The sequence below is a fragment of the Falco punctatus genome, assembly GCF_963210335.1.
Source record: "Falco punctatus genome assembly, chromosome: 1".
NCBI lineage: Eukaryota > Metazoa > Chordata > Aves > Falconiformes > Falconidae > Falco > Falco punctatus.
Genome location: NC_137580.1, coordinates 25,982,092 through 25,995,765, shown reverse-complemented (window position 1 = coordinate 25,995,765; position 13,674 = coordinate 25,982,092). Strand labels below are relative to the sequence as shown.

The 13,674-nt window shown below is 46.8% G+C and overlaps 1 protein-coding gene across 1 annotated transcript in view; it reads left to right on the top strand.

Moving 5' to 3' along the window:
• Positions 1-7,627: 7,627 nt before the first annotated feature.
• Positions 7,628-13,674, top strand: part of ANTXR2 (ANTXR cell adhesion molecule 2) — a 120,469-nt gene continuing 114,422 nt past the window's right edge. The window contains exons 1-3 of the mRNA XM_080409181.1: positions 7,628-8,078; positions 8,830-8,901; positions 11,888-11,959. Of these exons, the coding sequence (XP_080265307.1) occupies positions 7,933-8,078; positions 8,830-8,901; positions 11,888-11,959 (290 nt within the window). The 5' untranslated portion in view covers positions 7,628-7,932. The remainder of the gene's footprint in view (positions 8,079-8,829; positions 8,902-11,887; positions 11,960-13,674) is intronic.

Below are 13,674 nucleotides of genomic sequence, written 5' to 3'. Positions count from 1 at the left end.
GATAGATAAACATCAGTCACTTTTCAACCAGTATAACTCCAGATAGAACAAAAGTTGCACTTTTGTTTGGATGCACCCTAGAAGGGGCTGGATCCTTTTCCCCCAGAGTCAATGATAAGACTGCCACATACTGGGTGGCTGTGGGATCGTGACCCATTTTGTACCTGCTTATGCCTTTTTTATTTTGCCTTCATATGTTACTCAGAAATGTGTTTTCCTTTTTTATGGCATCCCTGTTCTTCAGGGAGAGTTCCTGCTTGCTTCATTCCTCTGTCTCCTCTGGTTGGGCCGTTGTTTCCTGAGAAGACCAAAAAGGGTCACTACAACTCTAAAGTTGTGCTAAAATCCCAGCCTAAGTGTTATCCCTCAGTGCTGCTCTGAGCCAGCAGCGGCTCCCAGGGCAGAGTGGGAGTTCAATGTTTTCTATCGTGCTTTTTTTTTTTCTTCTCTCCTGGGCCAAGTTGGATTTATTTTTATTCTGTGATGGTTTGCACCACGACAGCCCATCTTTCCTTCTCTGTTTTCATTCCTTCTGCTCATCTGAGCGCAGTGGAAACAAACAGATCTGAAAAAGTGGAAACAAACAGCTCTGTGCCCTGTGCAGGGAGTTGGCCAGCAGATAATCACACCAGAGAATAAGGGAGTCTTCTCCACCTTTGTTGAGACCAGGAATAAGTACCAATTATCATCCCTGGCTTTTCTGGGCAACTAATGGTCCAGTGTGCATCTATTAGTGCCATCATTCTGTAGTCTTAAGTTTACAGCTTCTCTCATCCAACATATTGCTAATATTAGGTTTCCTAGTTTTCGGAGTTGGGAGGTTTTGGGTTTTTTTCTTGTATTTTTGTGTGTATTTTCAGCAGTCATTGCAAACTGTTTAATGATGTTGGAAAGGAATGGTTACTCAGGAATTCTGAGCTTGTATAATTCTCTTGATATGTCTAGACGGATACTTTCCATCTGGATGATACATGGCAACACCACACTAACATGAGAGTTCCTGTGTTACTTAATGCTATCCTTTTTATTTATTCATTTATACACAAATTTACAGAATGAGCACAGACCATGAGGCCACATCTGTAAAAGGGAAAAAGGATCTGTGTGGCTAACCCTCCAGGAGGCAGCTCCTGAATAACTACTGCTGATTGTGTAAGTCCTGGAGTCACTCTGGTTTCTCTTTTCTTTTGCAAAGCATGAGACTTCCACGTGTTGTTTATATCCTGTGGTGAGAGAAGAAAAATATTCTCCTGTGAGCTGCCTTGAGTCAAACTCTGTTTCAAGCTGGAATGGCTCAAGGGTTCACATCAGCATCACCCTGTCCTTCAGTTCATACAGCTCTGAGCGTCTCAAAGTGCTGGCTGGTGCCTGCCACCACGTTATCAGCAGCCGTTGCTTTGGAGTAGCCAGGTGGCATGCTGTACTCGCAGCATCGTTGGAGCTCTGAAACAGACCAGGACACCTTCAGCTCTCCTGTTTAACTCTGCTCCTGTAGCATGTGGCAGAATGACAAATTCAGACCTTAATCAGAAAGTATATTTAATTAATCAGAACTGCAGCTGTGCACACACACACACACACACACACAAGTTTAATTTTTCCCAGACAAAATTTTGGCAATCATTTGGCAATCTACACAATCCTGTAGAAAGCAGTCTTTCTCACCATTGCTGTACAGAGGTATCTTGGACCAGAGTTGAATTTAACAAGCAACAAAGACCTCCCGACCCTTTGTAATCCATAGAAAAGGCGGCTGGTGCCATCGCCAAACCACTGTTTGACATTGGTTAAGCCTGAAGGTCCTTTCTCCATCTGCTGAAGTCACCTCACCACATCAATGACGTATTTCCCACCACCAAGAATCACCTTTCTGCTGCAGCACTAACAAGTATCCAAGGGCAGGGCCAGGCTTACAGCTAGGTTACATTGAAGTTGCAGGTCAACTTTTTGCTCCAACTACCTACTTTTGAAATACACCAAGTTTGGTTTGGCACATGTGTCTAAGGTCTTACCAACTAGTCTGGACCAAAAAGAAGATGGGAGTGGGTGGATCTTAAAGGACAACATGTGGGGAAATCATCTGCAAGCACACACACACACAAAAGAACGGAGCTGTATAACCCCATACGTGTTGTAAACTTGTACTGCTTACTACTCTCTCTGCAGTAAATCTTGGCAGTAAACTTATGTTCATCTGCACATCAACCTTCCATGCAAAACCTTCTGCTTCTATTGCATGATTTTTAGGCTGTATTTGAGTCCTGTTCTAAATAACTGTAGTTTTCCTTGCTTTAGCATAGCTTAACACCTTTCTTTCATTATCTGTATTTGCTGCATGCAAAATAAAAAGGATCCTCAGAAGAAGCACAAATAGTCTTTTTCTGCCTTGTGAATTTTTCATAGCCAAAATATGACTTCTCAGTACCAGGTGAGCAACCCCAGCCCCAAAAAACTACCACCTGAGCTGTAGGTCTCTATTCATTTATCCAAGCACATAAGTACAGCATAGTCTCACATCTTATGAAGGATATCGTAATCCACCAGGTTTGAGCCGGCCATGGCCTGAAGATGAGAAATGCTGTGCAACTATGAGACGAGTGGTGGTATAAAATGCAAACCTGCTGGCTTGAGTAGATCGGTTGTCCAAAGCCAGGACATGCATGACCTGAGAATCCTGCAACAGCAGGGGCATGGACTCATCACTGCAGGCTCTTCCTGCAGTGTGGAGGTCTGCCTGCGTTATGTGTCCGTGGGACAAACAGTGCCAGACCCACTTTTCTTTCCCCAGATTGAACAGTGGACAGAAATGAAACAAAACTTTAGTGTTTCTGAGAGGTAAGAAAAGTCTGAAAGGGGCCAACTGTCATTAGGCACTTCAAGAAGTTTTAGATACGCCCACATTTCAGGAGATGCTTCTTTTACATGGCCTCTCCAAACTCTGTTAGCCTTATACATGCCAAGTGCACCTGAGGATGGTTTCTCCTAGGTTCCCCTGTTTTTCCTGCTGTCCCAACAGCCGGTGAATACCGTGGTGCAAGAAACCAGTGTAAAGGAGGTCCTAGCGCAAGTAAGCTCCACTTGAGATAAATGGGATGGTGAGTGTGGGGAAGCTGTTGCTACCGCAGGTGTGGAAGCAGTACTCAGAGCCAGCAGGAGACTTGCCCAGTGTCAGGGCAGAGGTCTGCAGCTGGCCTTGGTCCCTCAATACAGGCAAGAGCATGAGGAGTCCCCTCCTGCTGTTGCAACATCATCTCTTCCTCTGTGCTGGCAAGCTACTGACACCCCGTGCAGGTCCTTGGATATAAGCAAGTATCTCCACTGGCACTGGACGGAGCAGCACATGGGTCCAATTTAAGGAACATCTTGCAGCATTTCTCCGCTCATCTCCACAAGTCTGTTTTTCTGTCAGTTTGTATACAAACAGTCGTCAGGGCAGTTACATCTCTCTGCGCTGCACTTCCCGTGTTGGTGTGTGCATAGTGAAAAACGCCCGTCCCGCTGGGGCTGGGCCCTGCAGTCCAAGTTCTACTCAGCGCTGTGGTGGTGGGGGAGGAAGGGAAAGAGAAGAGCATCATCTAATGAGTTCTGAGAACTGGGAAAGAAGGCCCCCGAGCCCTTGTGTGCATGAAGCCAAACACGTGTAAATAGCCACGAGCTACGGCCTGGTACCTCCTCCGTGCCTATCTCCTTCTCATCCAACCGTTCCAGCAAAACAGGCATGATTTATCTGCTACTTCAGCAGAAACCACAGGCTAAAAGAGGAATTCACACACTTGGAAACAAGAAAAGAGCAAACCCTGGCTACCACAGATCCCCAACTGTCAGGGGTAGCTTGTTCCAAACACAGTTGGTCACATGTGCTTGAAGTAAAATTTCCAACAGCTGGATAACATGACACGTACTCCCAGGCAAGGCAAGCACTCCTAGGGCTTGGGGCTGACTCGTGCAGCTCTGAAAGCTGAAGTGCAGCTTGTTTTGGAAATCCTCAGAAAGCCTGTTCTGCTGTACTGCACGCCTCTGCGGAGAGAGGGAGAGGCGGCACTGCACAGTGTTTCTGAGATGTAAGGGATTATCAGCATTTGCTTTTGCTGGGTCTTTGGCAAAGCAGTGGTTCTGCTTGGTCCTTAATCTTCTGCAATTTGTGCATCCACAGGGACTGTAAAATACTGCTTACCTACCCTTTGGCCTTGCTAGCTCAAAGACATTAAGAACTTCATGAGCCAGATCTTTTGCTGACATAAATCACTGCTGGTCTGTGGACTTCTGTGAAATTTCCAACTTGCATCATACTGAGGCTTGGCTTTGCATTCAGGTCAGCATGGAGAAGGCATTCTGACATGGATGTGTTAGGTCAGAGCACTATGCCCACAGGAAACCTCCCAAAGACAGCAGGAAATGGGATGAAATGAAAGACGTCTGCCAGGCCGCATTTGACCTTGACTTTCCCAGCTTCTTTTGCAGAGGGAAGATTCTTAAAATCCTCTTTGGAGCGGGCGATGTGCCTGATTCACCTACATAGCCTGTGGGAGCCACATGATCCTTGTTAGGTCATTGTCTTGGTTAAAAACCAATTCTGTCCTGTCTGTGCAGACAAAACTTTCAACCACTGGTAGGCTAAGATGTGGAGGTATGGTATAGGTTAGGACTGAATTCTAGCTGCATGTAATTTTGTGTATTTATTTCACACACTTCATTTTGTAAAGCTCTTTGCAGTCCTCCCATTCTAACTTCCTGACAGAGCCACTTCATCCGACTGTTTTATTTGCACTGAGAGCAGAATGAAGTGATATAGAAAGTAAAAAAATATACTGTAACACCAGTACATATTCAATGTTAAATTTGTTCAGAACTTAATCTATGACACATGACTACACACGGGGAATGCTGACAGCAATCTGCAATGCTCAAGTCCTTCTTGCTATAAGAAATAGTACTTGCACTAAGGCTGTTCAAAAATCTGCAGCAGGGAAAGCAGAAATTATTTGTTTGATCCCACAGCAGTGGGACTGTGTTGTGACCCGATTTAACAAGAAAATATTTGATAATTCTGCATGGAGTCCTGTCATTCCAACAAGTGATTCAGCATGGGAAAACTGTCTGTTAGAAGTGACAAGGAGAAGATGGATGTTAAAGAGATCAACTTTGCCAGTTTACCGCTGGTGTGACTGACGCAGGATTTTTCTTGTATTTTATCATGCATGAACAAGAAAGACGTTGACTGAGAGATGCAGTATGCCAGCCTTTACATCCACAGTAAAACAGAGATCCTGCTATGGAAGCTTGCAGTAAGCTGTGCTTTTCCAATAGCCACATCAGTTCTTGCCAGAGAGAAATACAAACAATGTGTTTCTCCCTTAAACTTTTCTTTGGTAGCCCCTCTTGAATCAAAGATGCACTGTTTCACCTCCTGGTAGAAGGGACTACCTGCTGGAAGACAGAGCATCAGGGTCTGGTGGCTGGAGCACTAGTTGTGCTGCTGGGAGGTTTACATACCTAAATAAATCATGACGGGATCATTGCCCTCCTTCTCACCTGTATTCCCCATGCATCAGGCCTGCTACCGCACTCAAGTGCTGTGCCCTGCAGTGCCTACGCCAACAGCATTTCTCACAGGGAGTTTTTTGAAGTGCCCATACCTCTGCATTATGCTGGCAGGATGCCTAGCAGCATGAGGAAATCTCATCAAATTAAAAACAGACCATGGAGCAGTGACTGCTGAAAGGGAAGTGTAAATAAGATGGTCAACCTCAGAAATGAGATAGTTACTATGAGGGAAAAAAAAAAAAAAAAGAGCATCTTGGGAACAAATGGTAGGGTTCCAGGTAATATCCTCTATGCAGCCCCATAAAACATTAATTTAATAAAGGCCACAAGGCCATGGCAGCTTACTGCCAGTCACAAATGCATACTGACTCATGAACAATTTATTTGGCAGGTGATGGGAGAAATCAGTAATTTCTGGGGGATTTTTGTCTTGGTGAATTGCTCACCCTCTGACCACTTCCGTTGCAAGCCAAAACTGTCAGATTCTGAAGGAAACATGTTTGGGTTTTTTTTGTCATAAGGCATGGGGCACCTCTGAACTGCGCTTTATCTTTCCACAGTTGGACAGCCTTATTGACTCATTGCTCCTGTGATTGATGTGATGATGGGAGACAGGCTTTTGAGAGCTCTAGCACATTACTTGGCTAGTAAAATGTAACTTAACACGTTCTGAGAGAGAATCCCGAGTCTGGTCCTAATTTGAAGTCTCCTGAGGTCTCTGATGCTCGAGAGCCCTGTGTCTTGAGCTTCCAGGCATCATAGTGGTGAATGCAGCCCACTGTAAATTAAAGCTGCTCCAACTAGATGCTATTAAAACAAAGCACTGAACACACAAACAGTGAAGAAAAGAATAACCGGTTTTATTTCAAGTCCTTGTAATTGCTTGTCACATAGAGCTCGTGGAGAGAACTCCAGAAAGGAAACAAAGAAATAGAGGCTAGACATTTATTTTTAACTTACGAGATAATTTGGGTTTATGCAGCTTGTCATGTGACCAGCATTTTTCTTCACTGAAAATTCATGCATCTTTTTAGCCTTCAGATAATATTTTAAGATTATTAGGCACATTTGAACTTCCTGTGAAAATCTGAAACCACAGATGGAAAAATCTGAAAGATAATATTCTTGCAGCACAAAGTGATGCTTTCTACAGTGCCTCATGTTCACTGTGAAGGATCCAGATTATGCTTCAAACCAAATGTCTGCTCTATATTTAGTTTTGCAGAGACTATTGTAAATCAGTGCGTTTTGGCAGTTACCACGTGCACAGCCCCAGCGCAACAGTTTGGATCTATTGTAGCCAGTTTCCAACACTGAGAAAATGGCTGAAACACGGGGTGCAACAGCTTTTAGATAGCTGCTGATTTAGAACAACGTCCAACGTTCAGCACCTCTGGCAAAGAACCCTAAGAGTTATTTAAAAATAATTTAAAAAAAGGACCCCAGGAGGCTCCCGGTTAAACCTCCTCAGAGTGGTACTCGACACACACTGACTTCACGGACAGTTTGAGTACCAAACCCCAGCGAGGAAGCGGCTTAGAGGAACGTAAAGGCAAGCTGCCTGCCCCCCCGAAGTACGAAACGCTTAGGGAGCCACGGGTTTCGTTTTAATTACGCGTCTTCATTGTCAGCGTGGAATAACGTACACGTAGCACCTCGCAAACAGTTCTGTCAGCTCTTGCCGGCTTGCGAACTTCGCACAACCCAAGCTGAACCGGGGCAGGGCAGGGCAGGGCGGGGCAGGGGACGCTGCCGCTCCCCCGGCGACCGCTCCACGGGTGGGCTGCAGCCCGCGGCACGGCGCGGCACGGCGGCCTGTCGCACCTCAGGGGCCGTAGCCTCTCCCCGCCCGGCTCTGATCCGCTGCCCCACGCAGCCCCAACCCCGCGGCAGCGGCTGCCACACGGCGAGAAGCGGCCTCCGCGTCGGGAGCCTGCCCCGCCGCCGGGCCGGGGCCTTCGCGGAGGACGAGGGGAGGCTCCCGCCGGACCCGGCCGCCGGGGACCCGAACCCCGGGTCAGCCGCGGGCCGCCGGCGAGACCGCCGCCTGACGGGGAGGCGCCTGCGGCGGGGGAGCGGGGCGGGGGGGCGGCGCGGGGTCGCCATTGCCTAAGTTGCGGGTGGCCGCCGAGGCCGGGCGGGTGAGGGAGGCGGGCCGCGCCACACAGGCGCAGAGGGGCGCGCCGAGCCCGCCCGGCCCCGGCCCCCGCCTCAGGCACCGCCGCCGCCGCTGACGGGCGGGGAGGGTCGGGCCGGGCCGGGCCGGGCGAGCCGCGGCGACGGGCGAGGGGCGGCCATTTCAGCACCGCCCGCGCCCGCTGAGCGGCAGGACGGCAGCGCCGGGCCCCCGCCTGCCCTCGCCGCCGCGTCCCGCCATTCTGAGGCCCCATGGCGGGGCCCGTGCCCCGGAGGCGCCTCGGTCCGCGCGGCCCGGCGCCGCCGCTGCTGCTGCTGCTGCTGCTGTTGCTGCCCGCCGCCGCCCCGGAGGGGCCGTCGTGCCACAGCGCCTTCGACATGTACTTCGTGTTGGACAAGTAAGGGGAGCGCGGGGGGACGGGGACGGCGCCGCCGCCGCCGCTTTGCTCCGGGCGCGGCTTTTGTTCCGGCCGTGCGCACCCCTCGGAGCCACCGCGGGGCTGAGGGGCCGCCCCGGGCCAACGGCCGCCCCGGGCTAACGGCCGCCTGCCGCCGCCGCGCTGCGCGGGGAGGGGGGGGCGCGGGCGGGGGTCGGTGCGGCAGCGGGAAGGAAAGTTTTAGGCTCTCGCTGTGGCGGGGGGGGGGGGGGGTTGGGGGGGGCGTCGGGGTTGTGGGTCGGGGTGGTTTTGACACCCGCCCCCTCCCACCCGCTTGCGTGGAAACTTGCGAGGATTTTAGCGAGGGCGCCGCTCCTGACCGAGGGCGCCGGGGAGCGCGGTGCTGAGGCGGCCCGAGCGACCGGCGGCGTCTGCCGCCCCTCCCCCCGGCAGCTGCTGCTGCCCGCGTTGTTGTGGTGCCGCCGGCGCGGCCGCACGCGCCCGGAGCGGGGCAGGGGCAGCCGGTGCCGCTGGGCCTGGCGGCGGGAGCCCTCACGCGTCTTTCACTTCGGGGTGCTGTTTAATGCCTTCGCGCGACAAAACATGTCAAAAATCACAGGGGAGTGCCACCGTGAGCCGGGGTTGGCGGTAACTTGAAATAATTAGAAGAGCAACTAGTCCTGTATTGTCTGGTTTCGCATTGAAATGGTCACCCTTCCTCGCCGGGCTTCCTTAAATAAGGCCTACTAACGTGCTTTTGTTTTCTTTTCAGGTCTGGGAGTGTAGCACAGAACTGGCATGAAATATTTGATTTTGTAAATCAGCTGACGGAGAGATTTGTGAGGTGCGTTTTGCTGCTTGTGACATTTATAATACTGGGATACGTTGAAAAGACTTCTATAAGCTCAGTAGATACGTTTCATAAACGTGTTAAGAGTTTAGCTTCTAGTGCCCAGATTGCTGGAAAATACTGGAAACTTTTACTTCATTTTCTCATGTCTGGAGCTCAGTAAAAAGGTGGTTGTATGCATCTTTAGATACTTGATCTCTGAAACTACTCTCAGATGTGATTTGATGATTTTTTTAAACTTTTCTTTCATAAGCCACGTGCCTGATTTCTGATGGAAGTGCTTTTTGTGTATTGCTTTTAGAGCTCTCTATAAAATAGTCTGAATGCATGTCTGTATATATGTAAATACATGGTACAGGGCAAAAGGAAGGGAGCATCTTTCAAGCTCAAGAGTACAGAAAGATTATGCCATGTTAACGGTATATTTTGTTGTACATATGTGTAATCAACTTTGCGACTGGCTAGCAGTATTGTCTGGCAAGTATTGCTGCCACAGAAATGGCTCATGTAAATACTGGCTGACTGTACTCTGTGATGAGGATTACTGTGATGCAGCAATTTGCTTTTAAAAAAACCACACTGAGAAAACAGAATAAAACAAAGGAAGTCCCCAAAAGACAGAGACATAGATGTTGTGGTAGTTTTTGGAAAGGAAAATGAAGTGCAGTGGGCAATTAAAACCTTGCCTTGCTAATAAGGGATACAGTTAGGCTTGCATAATTAAATATTGCTTACACTCATCTTGTGAAAAGCAAATCTTCTGTAAACCAAGTGGGTGACACAAGCTTTGGAGAGTTATTTTGTAAGCTCTAGAACAATAAAAGAAAAAGAGCCTGTGGATACCAGAGCAGCACTTCTTTTCAGTGAGTGGTAAAAAACCACATTTACCCCACTGAAAGGGTGGTGCTTGTTCAGTATAGGTCTTTCAGTTCATCATTTTTTTACAGCCAAGCGATGCTCCCTTTTGCAACAGTTGTTTTGTGGTGGTCTGGCTGCATTATCTGAAATAAAGCTATTGAGTTGGCTGGCCACTCTGCTGACCTTTCACAACACCAAAGGAGGATCAATTATGGCACAGAGCCAGACAGTCCAACCTGCAGGCATCTCGCTCGGCATCTGGGCGCTGAGCGCTCAGCCTTATGTGGCACAGACCCTTCACAGCATGACAGCTGTTGGGCTCTTGTGGGAGCCTGAACGGTGTATCTCCCTCTGTTTACCCAGTGGGGCTGGAGTGCCCCTGAAGGCTGATGAGGCTTTGTCCTGCCTTCAGGCCTCAGTACACTTTCAGAATAGGGCACAGAGTTATTTTGCCCTTTCTTAAATTGAAGAGTAGTTGTGGGAGGAAGGCAAGGAACCGCAATTGGTAGCAGTTTCCTTTGGTGCTTCACCTGAAGAATTAATTCATGATGGTGTGTCTGCGCTGCAGTTGGACTTGCCTGTAACTGCGTGTTGCACTAATAGCGCTGCATACTGATTATTTTGGTTCTGAAAGGGCTGCCCCTGGCAGGGCGATCATGTCAATGGGTGTGTTCATACAATCCTCCTCCCTTGTCACAGTGTCCGAGTGCTTGGAGAGGGGAACAGAAACAGGATGTCTTGTGAAGAGGATAGTTTTGTGGTTGTCCTAAAGACAAGTTAGCTAAATCATAACTTCAAGGTTATTATGCACAGAGAGTTGCATCTCAAATAGGGGAGTCTTACCTTACCTGGATTAGGTGGTGACATGATTACCAGAGACTGTGATTGCAAGTACTTGCTTTTGGTTTGGCAGCTGCTTGCAGCAACTAAGAAGATTGATAATCCCATGGTTTAGAGTATAATTTAATTTAGAACATTCAGATTTTTGTATTGAGAGCCTGAATGAACAGACTGCAAGACTGAATCTTAAATCCAAGATCTGTGCAGTTCTGTGCAAATACTAGCCCAGTACTTAATTTCCATGACGTCAATAATTTTAAGTTGCTTTATCAACAGAAGTGAACTGAAAATGTACAGTCATTCATCTTTACAAGCGTTGTGTCTTTACTAACATTAACCTGATTAATTAATGCTCATACACATAGACTGTGAATTATAAAATTACTGAATATATTGACATTGCCATGAATAAAAACTAAAAGCAGGTAGGAGAGATGTTGTTACAACTTGCCTTGGGGAAATTACTGTCTTGGGCTTTCAGAGTATCAGTTCTAATGCATTTTCTACTGATAGTTGGATAAATATAGTTGGATACAATTCCTTGTAATCTTGTTGCAAGAGACAGGTGGGCTTTCTCAAAAAACATTGAATTCCTTCATAAAATAAATTTTTACAGTATTGCATGTCATAATGACATTTCCCCACATAGTTTTATGGAAGTTGATCTTTAGCGTCACACCTGTTACATCACCAAATGAAAAACATACTTGTTCTGAAAGAGTTTGTCATGCAGCTTTTTTAGAGATGAGTCAGTCAGAAGGCACTGTTTCTTTTATGACCAAAAAGCACAGCTTGAAATTTACAATTGTCAGGATCAGCCTTTAAATAGGGGAAATTGACTTTTGAATGTGTCCATGCCTAGCACCCTGGAGCAAGAGTGTACCCAAAGTCTATGTCCCCGACTTATTTTTATACCAGTACCCATGAAAATATAAAAGGATGCATTACCTTCTGTACTTCGGTAGGTTACGACCTATGAAGTTCACTTTCAGTTGGGTCACATAAGATCTTAACATGTCTGATCTGGAGTCTTGTCAGGCTAGGAAGAATAGTAATTGCACTGCATCATTCTCAAAGCATCTGGGTAAGGAGTAGATGGGCAGAAATCCTTTCATTCCTCTCATTTTAGATTTGTAGTTCAAAAGTATGTTCTTTGGAAGTTGGAGGACTATGATACTGATGAAGCATGAATAAGTGAATGGAATGCTGTGCATCTGTACATTTCTTTTCATTTGTCTAAAAAGTGTTTTGTTTTTTTTTTCCTCTTTCATTTTTTTAAAAGCCCCAAGATGAGATTATCGTTTATCGTGTTTTCCACCCAAGCACACATCATTATGCCATTAACTGGAGACAGGTTAGTGCACTGCTTTTTTAATTCTCCTTCTCCCTCCTCCCGGGCAAGGGCTCTTATTGAATCAGAGAAACAGTAACAGATACGGAACAATAACTGATACTTTTAAGTGGTGGCCAGTCATGAAGCCTCTCTGCAGAGCTGGATTTAATTTTGTGAACATATTGATGGATAGCCTAGTAAAAATGAAGGAGAGGAATGATGGGAAATAAATTCTTGGTGTGAACTCTGCCACCACTTTGCAGAACAGTTACAAGTAATGTTTTCATCTCTGTGTGAGGCTTCATCTTCTTGGCACAGCAGGAGAAATTATTCTTGCTTTTATGTTTGTAAAGCAACATCTGTAGCTGTCTTTGGTATTTTTTCCTGTCTAGGTAAAGAATACAATGGTAAATTAAGGTTCTCCATAGTCTCATGTAAGGTAGATATTTCATTTTGCATTTTCAAGTCATGACTTCAAGATTGGTTTTGGATGGCGGAGCTGGTGCCACTTGAAAGGTGTGAGATCGTTCTGGCACTGTGATGATGTATGGATGTGCCTTCCTTTCAGTTGATGTTTTCAGAGGTCACTCTGGTTTCTAAAGCAGATAAGAATTAGCAGCTAGGATAGGTCAAGGATAGGTGGGGGAAACAGAAGGAGAAAACCAGGTGGAGAAGAGATTGTTGCAAAATTTTCTACTGAAATCACAGGAATTGGAAAACTGTACTGTGGAATCAGCGCTTTCAGCAGAGGACAGTTGCACTGTGGTCAGAGTCCTTCAGTATACTTTCAGCCTTGTCAAAAACAACATGACCTCCCCCCTCTCTCTCTCCCCCTTCTGTCCAGTAGCTAGCCATGCTGCACAACTTTTGGGATTTTGGACATGTGGCTAAAACATTTAGGAATCATTTTAATGAACTGTGGTGGGATGGACGTGAGGTAGTCCTTCCTTTCTTGCTGCTTTTAGCAGGGTCAGTACAAAACATAGTCTGCGATAGTCAGTTGGTTTACTGTGTGGTTTTGGTTTTGTTTTGTGGGTTTTTTTAAAAAATAATACATAATAGCAAGTACAAGACTTACTGAAGAGACCTGTCATTGGAAACAGACAGATGTGTCACGCTGCAGAAATGTATGATGACATCCTAGAAATAGGATGTCAAACCCCCCAATTTTAAGCCCCTCGTGTTATAGCATTTAAAGAAGTCATCTGAACTTGAGAATGGCCAAGTTTTCACTTCCCTCCGCCCGGACTTGGATCTGCTGTCTTCAGGGAGAGAGGTTATGAGCCATTTTTCCAGATGGCCTGAGAGAGGTCAGGAGAGGACACTTAAGCCTGTTCTGAGTGCTCCTGAAGTCAATGACATCCTTTCTCTCCATTTCAATAGGCCCTTAATCCCCATCAGTGGCCTATTCCTTATCAAGCACGAAGAGTCAGCACTGATAGCATACAGACCACTTGGAATGCTTGGGCAGAACTCTGGAACCCTGCCACAGAAACACAAGTGCCTTTTTCATTGCATGTCTGTGGCACGTTTAAAGCCATGGAAAGAACTGCATTTTTCTCAGAAGCCTCATTTAAAGCATAGCAAGAGCTTTCTTGAGTTCTAGTGAGTTCCTTTTGTGGGACTTTTCTTTAATGCAGGGTTTGCTGATGCTTTTGTGAGCGTGGTAGGGGCAAGGAAATTACTACCCTTACTGTTTATAAGGAGAATGAAGAAGGAGATGTTAGTAACTGTGA